This window comes from Chiroxiphia lanceolata, chromosome 17 (assembly GCF_009829145.1).
Source record: "Chiroxiphia lanceolata isolate bChiLan1 chromosome 17, bChiLan1.pri, whole genome shotgun sequence".
NCBI classification, from domain to species: domain Eukaryota; kingdom Metazoa; phylum Chordata; class Aves; order Passeriformes; family Pipridae; genus Chiroxiphia; species Chiroxiphia lanceolata.
Window position 1 is genome coordinate 4,321,055 of NC_045653.1, and position 14,238 is coordinate 4,335,292.

General features: G+C 42.9%; 1 protein-coding gene across 2 annotated transcripts in view; it reads right to left on the minus strand.

Annotated features, from left to right (window-relative positions):
- The window catches only part of PREX1 (phosphatidylinositol-3,4,5-trisphosphate dependent Rac exchange factor 1), a 146,781-nt gene that overhangs the window by 61,265 nt on the left and 71,278 nt on the right, over positions 1-14,238 (minus strand). For both annotated transcript variants that reach the window (XM_032704963.1, XM_032704961.1), the window contains exons 6-7: positions 5,901-6,062; positions 975-1,108 (exon numbers count right to left, since the gene is read on the minus strand). In XM_032704963.1, coding sequence (XP_032560854.1) covers positions 975-1,108; positions 5,901-6,062 — 296 coding nt within the window. The remainder of the gene's footprint in view (positions 1-974; positions 1,109-5,900; positions 6,063-14,238) is intronic.

The window sequence follows — 14,238 nt, forward strand, 5'->3', positions numbered from 1 at the left end:
TGTTGTATAGATTCAGCATTATACATACAAAAAATCTGAACTTAATTACTGAAATCAATTTTCCCAGTTTAGTGGTTCTAAAATTTTTCACTGAACAAAAAAAAAAAAAAAAAGAAGGGGGGGAATTTCTTTGGAGAGAACACTCTGGTTTTACAGAATTTCTAGCTGGGTTTGCCATTACACTTGGCCATCACCATAACTTGAAACAGGAGGAGGATATTACAGGAAAGGAAGGAAGAGGAGAAGGGAGTGTAGAGAATGCATTGTAAATTGAGAACAGACCAAGACATGAGACTGGAGCTGTGGAGATGAAAAGCTCAGGAACTGAAACACAGTACAATTGCTGCAGAAGCAAGATGCCCTCCACTCTGTCAATGCTATTTTAATAACATTATTTAATAATAATTAAGGTTTCTTAGTTGGCACGATGCACAAACTGTTACTAGGACAGGAAAGGAAGACAATGCACAGAGCACGTGGGCTGCAAACACTGACGGCAACTTGCAAATCTTCATCTCTTCCTCACCCCCCTGGGCTCTGCATCTATGTAATGTTTTCTTAGTCTTCCACTCTCCCCTTGCTCGGCTTTAGATCATTTTGCACATCACCCTCTTCTGCTTGGAATAATCTCACAATGAAAGTTGGCACTTTCACATCACTCCTGAAGACCCATCTGCCCTGGGAAGCTTTTCAGCTGTAACAACCCACCCTGTGCTTTTGCTGCACTGGTGTAACTCCTTTCTTTGGACTTCTCAGGGATTGTGGGGGGGACTCTGTTACTGCCTGGAATATTTATCTACCACATAGTGATTTCTCTTCCCTACTGCCTAAGTAATAGCAACAGTCAAGAACAGGAAGGTCCCACCTGTGACTCAGCCCTACAGAGCAACAGGGAATGATCAGTAACTGGTCACACCTTCTCCTGACAAATCTGAATAGTTCCCTTATAAACCCGAAAATACAGAGGGACTCACCTGGATTTCCTCTTGCAATAAACCAGCAGATTATCAAATAGAAAGAACATTCTCTCCTGGATGTTTCCTGCCGAGATTTTTAACAAAGTCCCTTGCAGCAAGAGCTGTGTGCAGATATCTGTCAGATTTGATCCCTGAAACATAAAAAAAGAGACATTGTTTATTTTTGACTTTAATTTGTGAGTACACAAATGCTGTTATTTTATCTGCATGCCATTAAACTGTGAAATAAATTATGCACTCCTAAGGAGGAACGCCTCAATTTCTTAACATGGCTAAACACATCATGTTTTCTCTTACAAACACTTCTTTTGAGTCTTCATACACTACAATAAATCTTCCCCATTAAACAAATGGGGACTGTGGTTCTGAAGAGATCTTTCACTCTCAAAGCAGCTGTACTGTGAGCCTCTCAAGACCATGAGTCTTCCCTTCATACCCTGAGCTACCACTGCAAACATCACAAGTGATGCTTTAGGAAAGCTTTCTAGAAGGTGATGGTAGCTCTGACACTGACACACATCCCTATCCACCATCTGAGAACTCCTTTCACTAGAGGGGTGTCTCTCCAGCTCTTTTGTTAGGAGGACATGCAGGTCTCTCTTTTCTGGAGTCCTTATAAGCAGTTGGCCACAGAGCCACGGGCAGCAGAGGCTGAGCCCTGCACACTCTGCCATCCCAGGGACCTGAGCTGATGCTCAGACACTGCAGCCTGGGAGCACGGCCAGAACCTGAAAAACACAGGAGAGCACTCGCAAATATTTACTCCCCAAACTGTTACTGAGATATTCCTAGGAAAAGTGATTCTACAGTTCTTTAGTTAACAAGGAAGCTGCTATTCTTTCATAGAATCAGAGAATGGTTTGGGTTGCAAGTGACCTTAAAGATCACTTCGTTCCACATCCCTCCCATGGGCAAGGACACCTTCCACTAGCCCGGGTTGCTCCAAGCCCCACCCAACCTGGCCTTGGACACTTCCAGGGATGGGGCAGCCACAGCTTCTCTGGGTAACCTGTGCCAGGGCCTCCCCACCCTCACAGGGAAGAATTTCTTTCTAATATCTAATCTACACCTACCCTCTGTCAGTGGGAAGCCATTCCCCCTTGTCCTGACACCCTTGTAAACAGTCCCTCTCCACCCTCCTGTAAGTTCCCTTCAGGCACTGGAAGGCCACAATTAGGTCACCCTGAAGCTTCTCTTCTTCTCCAGGCTGAACAATCCCAATCCTCTCACCCTTTCCTCACAGCAGAGCTGCTCCAGCCCTCTGATCACCTCTGTGGCCTCCTCTGGACTCACTCCAACAGGTCCATGTCTTTCCTGTGCTGGGGACCCCAGACCTTTCAAAGGCTGCCACGGATGCAGCACCAATTTATGTGTTCCACATTTGCCTTTCTATACATTCTGGATAGAGTGATGCAAGAACTAGCTAGATGCAATAGTTCCATCTGCTGTCTGATATTCTTTTAGTTTTTTAATCATTCTGTGGAAAGACTTAATACATGTCCAGAAAAGAGAACTTGTTATTTTGAAAATGACTTGTTACTGTGTCCAAGAGAAATCACTTATATTAGAATTATGACCCCAAAAGCCTATTAGAACACACACAAATAGGAACAGAAACCAACTGACTGTGCAACACAAAAGCATCTTCCTCACATGGTTTGCCCATGGAGAAATCAAGACTCCAGAGCACCTCAAGATCAAGTACCTAATTTTCCAAAAGACACCCAAAGACAGCAAAAGCAACAAGTACAGTGACATCAGTAACTGAAATCAATCTTTTACTGACACAAGCATCACTGGGTAAAATTATCTGACCTATTTTGTGCAGGAAGTAAAGTAAATGACTAAAACAGTTGCTTCTCACTTTAAAATCTACGAATCTTTATTTTTCCATCAGACCCATCATGATAGTATCTAAACTGTCAATGCATTTCCTGTTTGCTGTTGGCCTCCCTACTTCCCATTTAGAACATTTCGAGAGGTTTCTCAATAGTAAGAAACACAGTAAGATTTATTTGATGTTTTCAGAGACAATGCAGAATTTCTCACCTTTCTAAGTGGGACCAAGCTGCAGGGGAGGGGGGAAGGAAGGAAAGAAAAAGAAAACATCATAGCTGGCAGAACTGCAAATTACAGGCAATTATGAAGTGACTGATCAGTCTGAGCACTAACATGTATCTTCCAACTCCTGCTGTTCTGGGATGGGGGTTTTGCTCCCCATGGCACTTCAGACTTTGAGAATTAGGGGATATGTAGCAATTGTTCAGTAAAAGTAACTGAGGAGGAGCTCTGCCCACAGAAATATTAATATGTAATAGAAATGGCATATTTACTTGTTTTTTACTAAGCAAACAAAAGCACTGCATACAAAAATTGGTCTTCTTATGTATCCTTTACTTTTCTTTTCCCTTTTTTGAAACTAATCTTTGTTTCCCAGAAGGATTAACCAGAATCAAACTGACCTGACTGAAACTAATCCATAACAGAGAGCTCCAAGGGTTCTGTGGATTCCAAAAGGATGCATCTGAGCAGAGCTCACTGTGATGAGCAGAGCTCTGACTAAGCTGCAGGCCTCCAGTGGCTTCCCAGCCTGGGCTCACTTTAACACGTGCCCTCATTGCAGGGTGTCTCACAAAGAGCCCCCAGGGTGATGCCAGGACACTGACAGGATGGTTGTGCTCAAGAGGGAGACGCAGATCCGTGGGGGGAGATGTTAAAGAAAAAATGCTGAACTGAGGAAATTGCTCTGAAGAACAACTCCTGCTCTTCGTGAAGTCCCAGCTCCTGTCTCTCGAGGACAAGGAGGCTCTGCAGGAGGAAAACGATGCTGTTCTCCGTGTGGAAACACTGAGGGTGGCTCTGACAGCAACAGGCTGATGAGCAGAGCAGGGATGTTCTGCTGGAGCAGTTGAAAGGAAGTGCAAAGGCACAGAAACCAGTGAAACCACTGGTCTGGTTAAAGACACACACTAGAGAAGGTAGAGCCTGTTCCCAATCACAGGCACAAGGTGACACCAACCTTCCTGCTGGGTTGCTGGCACACTCCCCACATTCAGGCTATGTGTCTTATATCTGTAGAATACTCAATCCTAAGTAAGCTGATTTTCACCTCTTTTTGACAGTTTAGATCCTTGGACTGAAAAACCTGGAAGCTGTAGGCCTTGTTGCAAAGTACATATGGTATATAACCATACATACAGTGCTTCAGAATCCATAATCATGCTAACAGAAAAGGGAAACTTTCTACTTCACAGGAGAGACTGCCATCACATAAACTAAAAATAGGCATAAGTGTGCATTATAGACTTCCTCCTACAGTCAGCTTTGCGACTTATTGTTAATTGTAACACTCTATTGTTAATCTAAAAATGTATTTAATTCAGAATTGCTGCTTTGCAAAATAGAAACTAGGAACTCTTCTCATTAGGAATAAACTGTGAAACATATCTGAAAGCACTAAAAGCAGTTATTTATAAACACAGCCCTTTATTCCAGAGTCCTAATTTGTAAGACCCCTGCACTGTGAAGACTAGACACTGTCAATCAGTTTCAAGTTTCTTCACAAATTTTCTTTTCCAATTTATTTACATTTACAAAAAAAAAATACCATCATGGTATTTATATTATTATATCCACCATCTCTCTGTGATATATAAAGTAAGTTTTCCTTTCAACATGCCACTAGAAGAGTTTAGAAATATTCCACAGCTAACTGGGAAGGAAAAACACTTCTGTTTAGAAATTTTGAGCAGTCTGGATATCACTTTATTTATGGCATCATGGACACTTTAATAGTCATGTTTCAGGCTGCAGAGTTCAAACCATGCCTCTTGCCTAGATGACCCAGGAGTTGCATTGAACCTGAAGTGTTTCACCGGCTTCTAAAAGTCTTGCTACATAGAACATTGTACAACTTTGCTTGCTGAGCTTGATATCCAAAAATTACACAGCTGGATATCTGGGTTGTTCTCATGTCTTTAGCTGGATGCCAAGAACATCTTTCAGGGAAAAAACAAGCAAGGTTTAAAATATACATGAAAAATAAAAAACAACCCGAAAGAGAGTCCTGGAGAGCACTCAGGAGTCCAAACATGAGGAAGCTGACATGACCCCTAACAAAACGTCCTCAGCTGGCAGTGATCAGCCCTGACACTCCGAACATCCCCCTCCCTAAAGGTCAACACCACTCTCTCCATGAGGCTGTTTAACACCACTGACTCCCCATGGTGAACCTCCCAGAGCCTTCCAGCTCCACTGACCCAAGGCCTCAGCCAAAATCATCACAAGATAAGCTGCCAATCCTCTGCACAACATCCTGACTTCCCACTATTTCTACTGGATTTTCCAGATCTCCTCTTCCCCCAAGCTTCACATTCTAGTTTTCTCCCTCTTCTATTTTTCTCCCGTCCATAGAAAATGCTTCTACCTACACAGAACCACCTACTGACAAACCCATCACTAGAAACACATCTGTGAGTAAACTGGAGCAAACACAAAGAGATCGATCCGATGCTTGCCAATCCAACCCTTATCTTTTACACAGAATATCCATATGAAGTTAAGTGAAATAAGTTTCAAAGCTCCCAGAAAAACTAAAGGCTTATGGGAACGGAAAAAGAACCTTCTGTTATTTAGACCAGTCCTGATTTCATCTTTTAGATATATTTGCCTTTCAAGGGGGATCTGACCATTTGAAATGTCAGTCCATTCTAGCCCTAACACCCTCCTTCCATAATCCATTTGTTCTGCTACAAATTGTGTGCAGCCTGCACACCCAAAATAAACACCAAATTCTAAACTCCTCAGTGACGCTGCCCACACCTTCAAGAGCATTTACACACCACACAAGAAACAGAAATCCCTGTATACAGCATTAGTCACTAAATTCCAGCTTCCAGGGAGCTTGCTGATCCTGCATCCTACCTCCCATCCTTCAATGTGGGACTGCAACTGTTCAAGGGCTTCCAGTTTCTCCATCTGTCTCTTGGTCTCATTGATATTTGTGCAGACTGTCTTCATTGCCTGCAGAGCATTCTGGACAGCTGGGTGATCGGGATGCTTAGAGGGAGTCCTCTTAGCTAATTCCTTAAAAAAGAGACAAAACATGAAACTTAGAAGTGCTTCGTGGAAAGGTACAAGCATTAGTGAGCAATCCTGTAGGAAAATGCCAGAACCACTGCAAATTAAAGAGAAGTCGGGGGCATGTTACTGTAGATGCTGTTCTCTGTTCTTTATCTGCACAGGTTTAGGAATGCTGTGAAGTAAGTGAAGTAATTGCTCATGTTAAATATGCCAAATAAGGACAGTTAAAGCCAAATACGTTTTGCTGTGTCACATGTGTTTGCTTTATGTTCATATATTTAGAAGGCTAGGGCACATGTTCTAACAGAGACAAACAAGGTCTCTGCTTCACTTGTTTCCAAGCACAACAGTCCAGTTAAAACCTGTCCTCTGAAAAACAGCAGAGGGAAGACTCGAGATCTGACAATATTAACCAGTTTGGCAAAAGACACAACCACTGTCAGCTCACAATCATTCTTCTAGACCAATAGTACTTTACAGTCAGCCACAATCAGACAAGAATACATTAAAGAAACCTAAAATAAGGCTGGTAATTTTATCTGGATACATAATATGGTGTTTAAGACCCACATTTTTAGATTGCCTGAAATATTTAACTTTCTCACTATGTTTGTTTCGCCTCAGTGTTATTTGTTTAAAGGTCCTGTGCTGCTGCATCATATCATTTTGCACAAGATACAAGAATGAGTCTGGATTTAGCCAGAAAGCCTGCACAGCACTGTGATCTGAATGTAGCTGGATTGCTTCAACCCACAGTTCCCACAGTTAAGGGCAAACACAGCCCATTGCAGATGTTGCTCATCCAAAAGAGTGCTCACAACCCCCAAATGCCTGTCATCGGTTCCAACCAGCCTTAACCCGCGGTCTGGTTTGTCTTCTGCTTCCCCACATCAGCACATTAACCTCAGCAAGTCTCTTCACCACACAGGATTTTGCCATTCTGGCATTAATTGTTAGACCTCTGTGCTGTGCTGCCTTGCTCGGCGCTGACATCCTCTGCCTCCCGGTGTGATCCTGAGCACTGCTGGGCCCTGCCCCGCCTGAGCTGCTCACACACCCTGCAGGACCAGCACTGCTCCTGAACTGACCAAACATCACCTCTAGATCATGCTCACTGGGCCCTTTAGGCTCGTGTTACGTGGCCTGACAGAGTGCAGGGCAGTGTGCTGAAGGGCAAATTCTGCTGCAGCATTAACTTACAGTGACTCTAACAGCTGCTAATCCAACAATTTCACTAATCCAGACACTGAGCTGCTAAATCAAGGAACTTTCTCTGCCCTATTGTAGATTCACAGATCTGCTCTACAAAGCTCTTCAGACAGAAGTCACCTTCAGCATGTGACAGGTTTGTGCAAACCTAGCTGTACTTTTCTACTAGCAGGAGTAACTGCAGAATAAATAGTTACACACTGAGGTGCTCAGACACCAGCACCATTGGAAGGCATATCTGAAAGGAAAAATCTGGAGTTAAAAGCAGTACAGATTCATTTCTGTCTTTGCACAGACCCTCTCAGTGCTTCCTCCCTGCTTCCTCATACTAGTTGGAGCAAGACTTAAATCACTAGCACTAGTAAACTATCTTGAGACCCAGTATTACAGAAGTACCACGTACTCTAACTATTCATTTATCAACTTCTCCTTTTTTTTAGAGTGAAATCTGCATCTTGAGATTAAACTACTTGGCCACTGGTGCTCCTTTAAGCAACGGAAGTGACAGGTCTCATGAGAATCAACATATGGCAATGGGAGGTGCTCTCATTCCCACACAGACAGATCCCGGAGACAGAAAGGCACAAATGAATCTATGGGAATGTTGATGCTTGTCCAGTGAAATAAAGCAATTCCATTTTTTCAATAGATTCAGTATTTTGATAATTCATTCACAGCAACACTTCCTCTTTTCAGAAAATTATACAGTGGAGATTGACAGTGGTTCTTGTCAGATGGATGACACAGGAGATGGATGGGTGATGCGCTGACAGCTGGGAATCCCACTCAGAGAGAGGAGTTCATGATTTTAAACTCTGTGATACACAGAGTGAGTAACATGTGGACAGGAAAAGGAGGCTTGCTGCTACAAATGTCAGTTGATACCACAAATAACATTCCCTATGGAAGTTTTTACTCTACTCTTGCTGAACAGAAGACCAAGAGAGGTGTTGCATGCTGGGGACACCACCCTCTGCTCCATGCTTCCAATACAGAGGACTCTCAGTAAAAATCAGTGAAGGTCTGCAGCTCCAGTGTCACCCAGACTGCACTGGGAACAGTATGGACACATCAGCACTGTCTAAATGTCCCTTTCAGAAATACCCCCAGACACAGAGAGAGATCTCTTCATTCAGAGCAGGCCCCTGCTGCGACAAACAGCATCTCCTCCACTCCATCCTGCTGCAATCCCACCCCAGGAGCAGGGTGGGAAAGGCAGGGATGGCACTGGCTGGGGCTGCCACTTGTCCCAACAGCCTAAGCATCAGAAGCACTCAGAGAACCTGCCCCTCCCCAGCCTGAGCCACCTGAGGACAAGTCATGCTGCCCTGACAGTGCCACTGCCCAAAGGAGCAGAGCTCAGCACTTCTGAAACACAGGGAGGGAGCTCCAGATACTGATTGCTTTTAGTGACACATTTATGATGTGCAAACTCTGAGAGCATTTGACAACATTTTGAAAGGCAGCTGAGAGACAGACCAGGTGGTAAACCTTGGGTATGACTGCCCTGTCCCCCACAAAGCCCATGGATACTGCTGTCTGGAATTACTACCTCATGTATTACAACTGGTGCACTAATAGGGCCAGGAAATGAGGTTCCTGCCACTTGCAGAAAACTATTCCTTGCAAAGAGGAAAGTTTTTCCTTGTAAAACACACTTTTCTCTCTTCTTTGTTGGGGGGAAAAAGATCTGCAAAGGTATTCTGTATCACAAGCTGGGAAAAAGAGATTATCTTTGTTCTTTAAAGAATTAAGATGGAAATGGGAACTGTGTCCTCTGGGCACAGGATTTTCCCTTTATTTCATGCCTCTTTCATAGCTGTGGAGATCGACATTGTGTCACTCGTAACACCTACACACAGAACACAACCCATTTTACAAAGGGAGTAACAGAGCACTCCAAGACATCTCCATCCAGCCCTGGTGTCCTCCTGAACAGTGCCAGGAAGGACAGAAGGACATCTGCAGCCTCTCTAATCACAAAGGCCAGGTTTGGATTATGCAGTGGAGTAAAAACATTTCCAACTGAAGTATTTCAATCTCAGATACTGTTTTAAATGGCTTAAAGCTAAAAGAGTTCCAAACATTACAGAATCTAAATATAGGAACTAAATCACAGGAAGTAAGACACATCATCTGCTCATACATTTGTCTATTTGCTGATTGTGCTGAAGAACCTCACAGAGGAAGATGGCAAGAGGTGGCAGGAGGGATGATGAGCAAACAATACAGGTGGGCAGAGGAAACAAGAGAGGGTTTTAGTGTAAATGCAATTTCAGTATTTCCTAGGATAAAAGGATGTTATTCTGCTTAACTGATCTTTTTTTAAGAAGTCTCTGTCACCCTTCCCCATGTCCTCCCTTGCCACACAACACTGACTGCTTCTGTACTTCAAACACGCTTTGCAGCTGGAAGTTACAAGTTTCTGTATTTTAGAAATTCCTTCCTCCTATCTTTACTCTCCTGAGAACACTCAGATATGGCTTAACGTGGGTTTTGTGTGATGGATGCTGCCACTGTGCCCCGGGTGGTGCAATCCCTGCTGCCAGGACTGAGCCCAGCCCAGGGCATGCACAGAGTGTGGCCACAGAGCCCCAGCCCTCAGCTCCCAGCGAGAGCAAATACAACTCATTTCTGTGCTGAGCAGTTCAAAAAGTTGTGTTTCTTAACAGTTCAGCTCCAAAATGTGGTTAGAAAAAAAAAACCACCATCAACAAAAAACCCAAACCGCCTTCAGTGAATATAAATATTACTGGGAGTTTCACATTTGTATTTTACAGTTTGTAATATATGCCTGTATTAAAATCTAGTTTACAGTTAAACTAATCAGAAAATAAATGTTACATCAAGTTTCATCTGTGTACCTGTCAATCACATTAGTTTTTTAATTCTGTGTATTTTTAAAATTTGTAATTTATGTCAATGTCTCTGCAGGGTAAATACTTGACAAGCAATGATAAATCAGATAAAATAGATTAGATTTAATGTGCCATCAAACCTACAATACATGCTAAATTAGAATGCAGCAAAAACATGTTTCCAGTTTTATAAATATTAGCAGCTATTTGTGGTTATATATAGAATGTGTGGAAGACAGCAGAATGATTTATAAATTGGCAGTGTTCCTTACAGCTCTTTAGGGCATCCACAGTTTTTAATGCTGTGCTACAGAGAGCTGGATTTAACCACACAATATCACGAATCTGAGAGCAACACCGCTTTTTTGGGGGGAAAAAAAGAAAAAGAAAGCCAAACCCCCAGAGATAAATATATTCAATTATGGCCAAGTAGAAAAATAGAAGGCTCTGTTTCTTGAACAGCTCTGAAAGGAATGGAGAGGGAGAAGAGGGAGACAGGGAGTTAACCTTCCTTCATCCTGTTCTGCATCCACACCACCAGCTTCCCATCCTTCCCTTTCCAAGTCCAGGCAGTGATTCACTAAGCCTGTGTGTGCCTCACTGCTGGGCTTTCCTTTCCAAGGGGATTCTGCATCTGGTCACTGCTCTTTGCATCCAGGCTTTTCTTCCCCTCCCAGGGCCAGTGACTCTTCCCCACATGAAGCAATACATAATTACTGCCCTAATGGTCCCTGGAGTTGTGTACACACTGAGATATTTTTAAAGGATCAGAGGTGGAATGTGCATTTCTGGCTGGAGTCTGAGCAACTCCTTAACAGAACAGGGCTCAGACAGGGCACAGGCCCTGGGACAGCTCTGGGCTCTCAGGAGCCTCAGGGTGCTACAATCATGTGCTGCACATTCCTCCAGCGCCGGGAGGAAGGAGACAGAAGTGACTGCCTAATCCCCACCCCGATGGTGTGATTAACTCATGATCACCACTCCCCCAGGGTTTGCTTCTGGCTGACAGAAACGCTCTTTATTAAGGAAAAAAGGCTATTTTTGTTCAGAGACTGGTATACAGAACAGCTGCTTTTGCTCTTCCACAGTAGGGTTCAGACTAGTCGCTAGAGTCCCCCAGGTTACCTCGGGTGGGACAGAGCTGCCTTCATCCAAACCATTCTGCTGGAACACCAGGGAGTTCTCCAGCAGCACGTGCTGCTTCCCAGTGGCTCACACAGTTTATGCCCTCAAGGTCTGTGCATCCTTTTGCCTCTGCTTCCTTTCCTCTTCCCAAATGACAATGCCCAGCAGTTTTGTTTTGCTTGAGTCTGGTCCAAGCCCCTTTCTCAATTAGAAGGAAGTAATTTACTGACCAGCAAATTCTACACGAATTTTTTTGCATGCTGTCTGAAGCAGGTAAGAACTGTATTAGGGGCAAAAATATTAATATCATTACCTCTCTATTTGTACAGAGATAGCTAGAATGCCATAGCTAGATTGGAGTCTCAGCCTTCAAACCATATAAAAGGCTTGCAAATTAGACAAAAAGAAAGCAACCAAATTGCTTGAACTCAAAAAAACCAAAACAAAAAACAAAAACAAACAAACAAAAAACCCACAAAAAAAACAAACACACAAAAAAAAAAAACCCACCACAAAACAAAACCAAAAGAAACACCTAAGAACACAACCAAAAACCCAAACCAAAAAAAGTAACAAAAACTGTTTACAGTCAGCCACTCCAAAGCTGCGAAGTTTGAGTTACAAAAACTGGGAAACTATAAATAGAACTGAAGTTTATCAATCACCATCATCTGAATCATTGTTCTGTCTCCACCATTTGCTAGTCAAAAAAACCCAAATAGCTTCCTCAGAGGATGAGACAATATAAGGTCACCAGTTGCAGGATGCCATACGGTTTTGGAAATTATCGTAGTATACGCCCAAAGTGTGTCTGCACTTGGAGATATTCCAGCCTATTATTCCTCATTAAGTAACCCAAATCAACTCCATGCCAGATGCTATTATCCTGAAAAGGAATACTCATATAAGATATTAATAAAAAAACAATAGTTCAGCATTTAAAATATGTGCCTTGTTCTACTGCTCCGGTTGGCTTTCAAACACAGACAAGTCTGAATTCCATGGTGGATACCAATTTTACCAAACCTACTACTCAGCTACACTAAATACTTATGCTAAACAAGGTCATATCAAAGTTACCAGAAAATCTGGATGTTCACAAACCCTTGCTAAAAACAAAGGTAAAAGAAGAAAGTAGGCTAGCTCTGGTCTATCGCTTCTCTCATCAGTTGGAATACAACAGTATCTGTTTGCCCTGGGAATTAGATAAAATAAGATCCAATCCCCATGAATACAAAACAGCTATTTCAGGAGCAATAACTGCAGTTCAGTAGCAAAGGGAGAGCAAACACTTAAATTGAGGGTTGTGCTATTTTTAAATCTATCTTTTTTTAGAGCTCCATTTTTCTGGTCCGCATGAACAGAACACGACTGTATTTTCCCTGAGCTGTTCTAATGTCTGAGACATTTGTGTCCACCCCGGTAATTTTGTGCTAGGAAGTATCAAAAAAGTCTTGAACAGGACACTATGAATTCACTACCTTTGAGAATCACAATCCACCACACTCTTTAATGGTCACTGGTACTTTCTGAGCTGAACAACCTCTAGTCATGGCATAATGTCACTGACTGAGGCAGATTTGCTGCCTAATCAAAACCTAATTCCCCTCAGCTTTTTTTGAAAGCTTGTATTTCCTGTCCAGGAAATTTCAAGTGGTGAACAGTGTGTCATTTCTATCGGCCTGGATACAAAAAGAAATCCATAGAAGAATGGGATGCAGCATCAGGAGACTCTTGGTCAGAGCTTTTGCTGGAAGATCTGCCCTAGAGTGGCACCAAGGAATGGGAAAAGTTAAGCTGAAGAACATCAAAATGTCATTGCATCAATGATGCTGCTACCTTGTAATCAAAGGTGTGCATTTCTTTTAGGTGTGTTTCTGTAGTCAGTACTCTCATGGGATTTGAGTAAAAGCCCTGAAATTTCAGAGGAATTTGTATTATTGGCAGCTTTTGTCATTCTAGTATTTTGAAGAGCTTTTAAAACAGCATAGAAATTTCAATTTGCCAGTCAAGCTCCTGTCAGCAGACAGAAGGGTCTACAGATTATCCAAACTGATAGAAGCCTAGCACTCAATCATGCTTCCCAAAGATCTTGGAAATTAAGCAGGCCTAATTAGCAATGGGTGATTCAGCAACACAGCAATGCTAAAAAGAGAAAAAGCAGAGGCACTGAGGTGCAGAAGTAACAGAGGAAGTTCTCTAAGACAGCCATGCACGTGCATGGCTTAGAGCAGAGATCCCCAAACCATGCTCAAGAGATGACTGATGGTCTCCACCCTGCAGGGTCAGACCTGACAGGGGAAACTACACTGACTTCAGAGCTACCACCAGCTCTTCAAGGACACAGAGCAAAAGGTAAGAAATATGGGGTGCTAACAGTGATTTCTTGATTTCATCCAAAAAGTTTTGGGATAAAACTGCTCAAAGATTGCTTTTAGATAATGACTCCACCTGTAGGAAAGACATGCTTTGAAAATTTGGCTCTGAAAGCTGCAGTTGGATGGAAGTAAATCATTTAAATATTTATCAGATGAAACAAGTAATTTACAGTTTTCAGTGGAACAGCAGATGAGTACTGAGCCAAACAGCTCGTACCTACAAAACCCCTTCACCTGGGGAGGGGAAGGGCACAGCACTGCAACAGCTGTACAGGACACAGCTGGTTCATGTGCTCAGCCTGGGACCAAGAGCACCAGCTCAGCACAGAGCTCTTTCTTCCAGAACTCAGAAAGGGACCTTTCTTTCCAAGTGTGAGGGAAGCTCCTCCTTTACTTAATGAATTTCCTTTTAGTAGATGCAGTGTTACTCTGGCTGAGGAAGGGACTGACATCACAGAACACTGATGGCTGTCAGCCACAGAGTGTCCACAAGGCCACTGGTGCTGCCAGCTCTCCCAAAAACTGCTTTCTCCTTTTCCCTCTCCTTGGATCTGGAGGGATGAGAGGTAACTTAGCTCTCTTCAGGTCTTTTATTCTTTAGCTGCTATG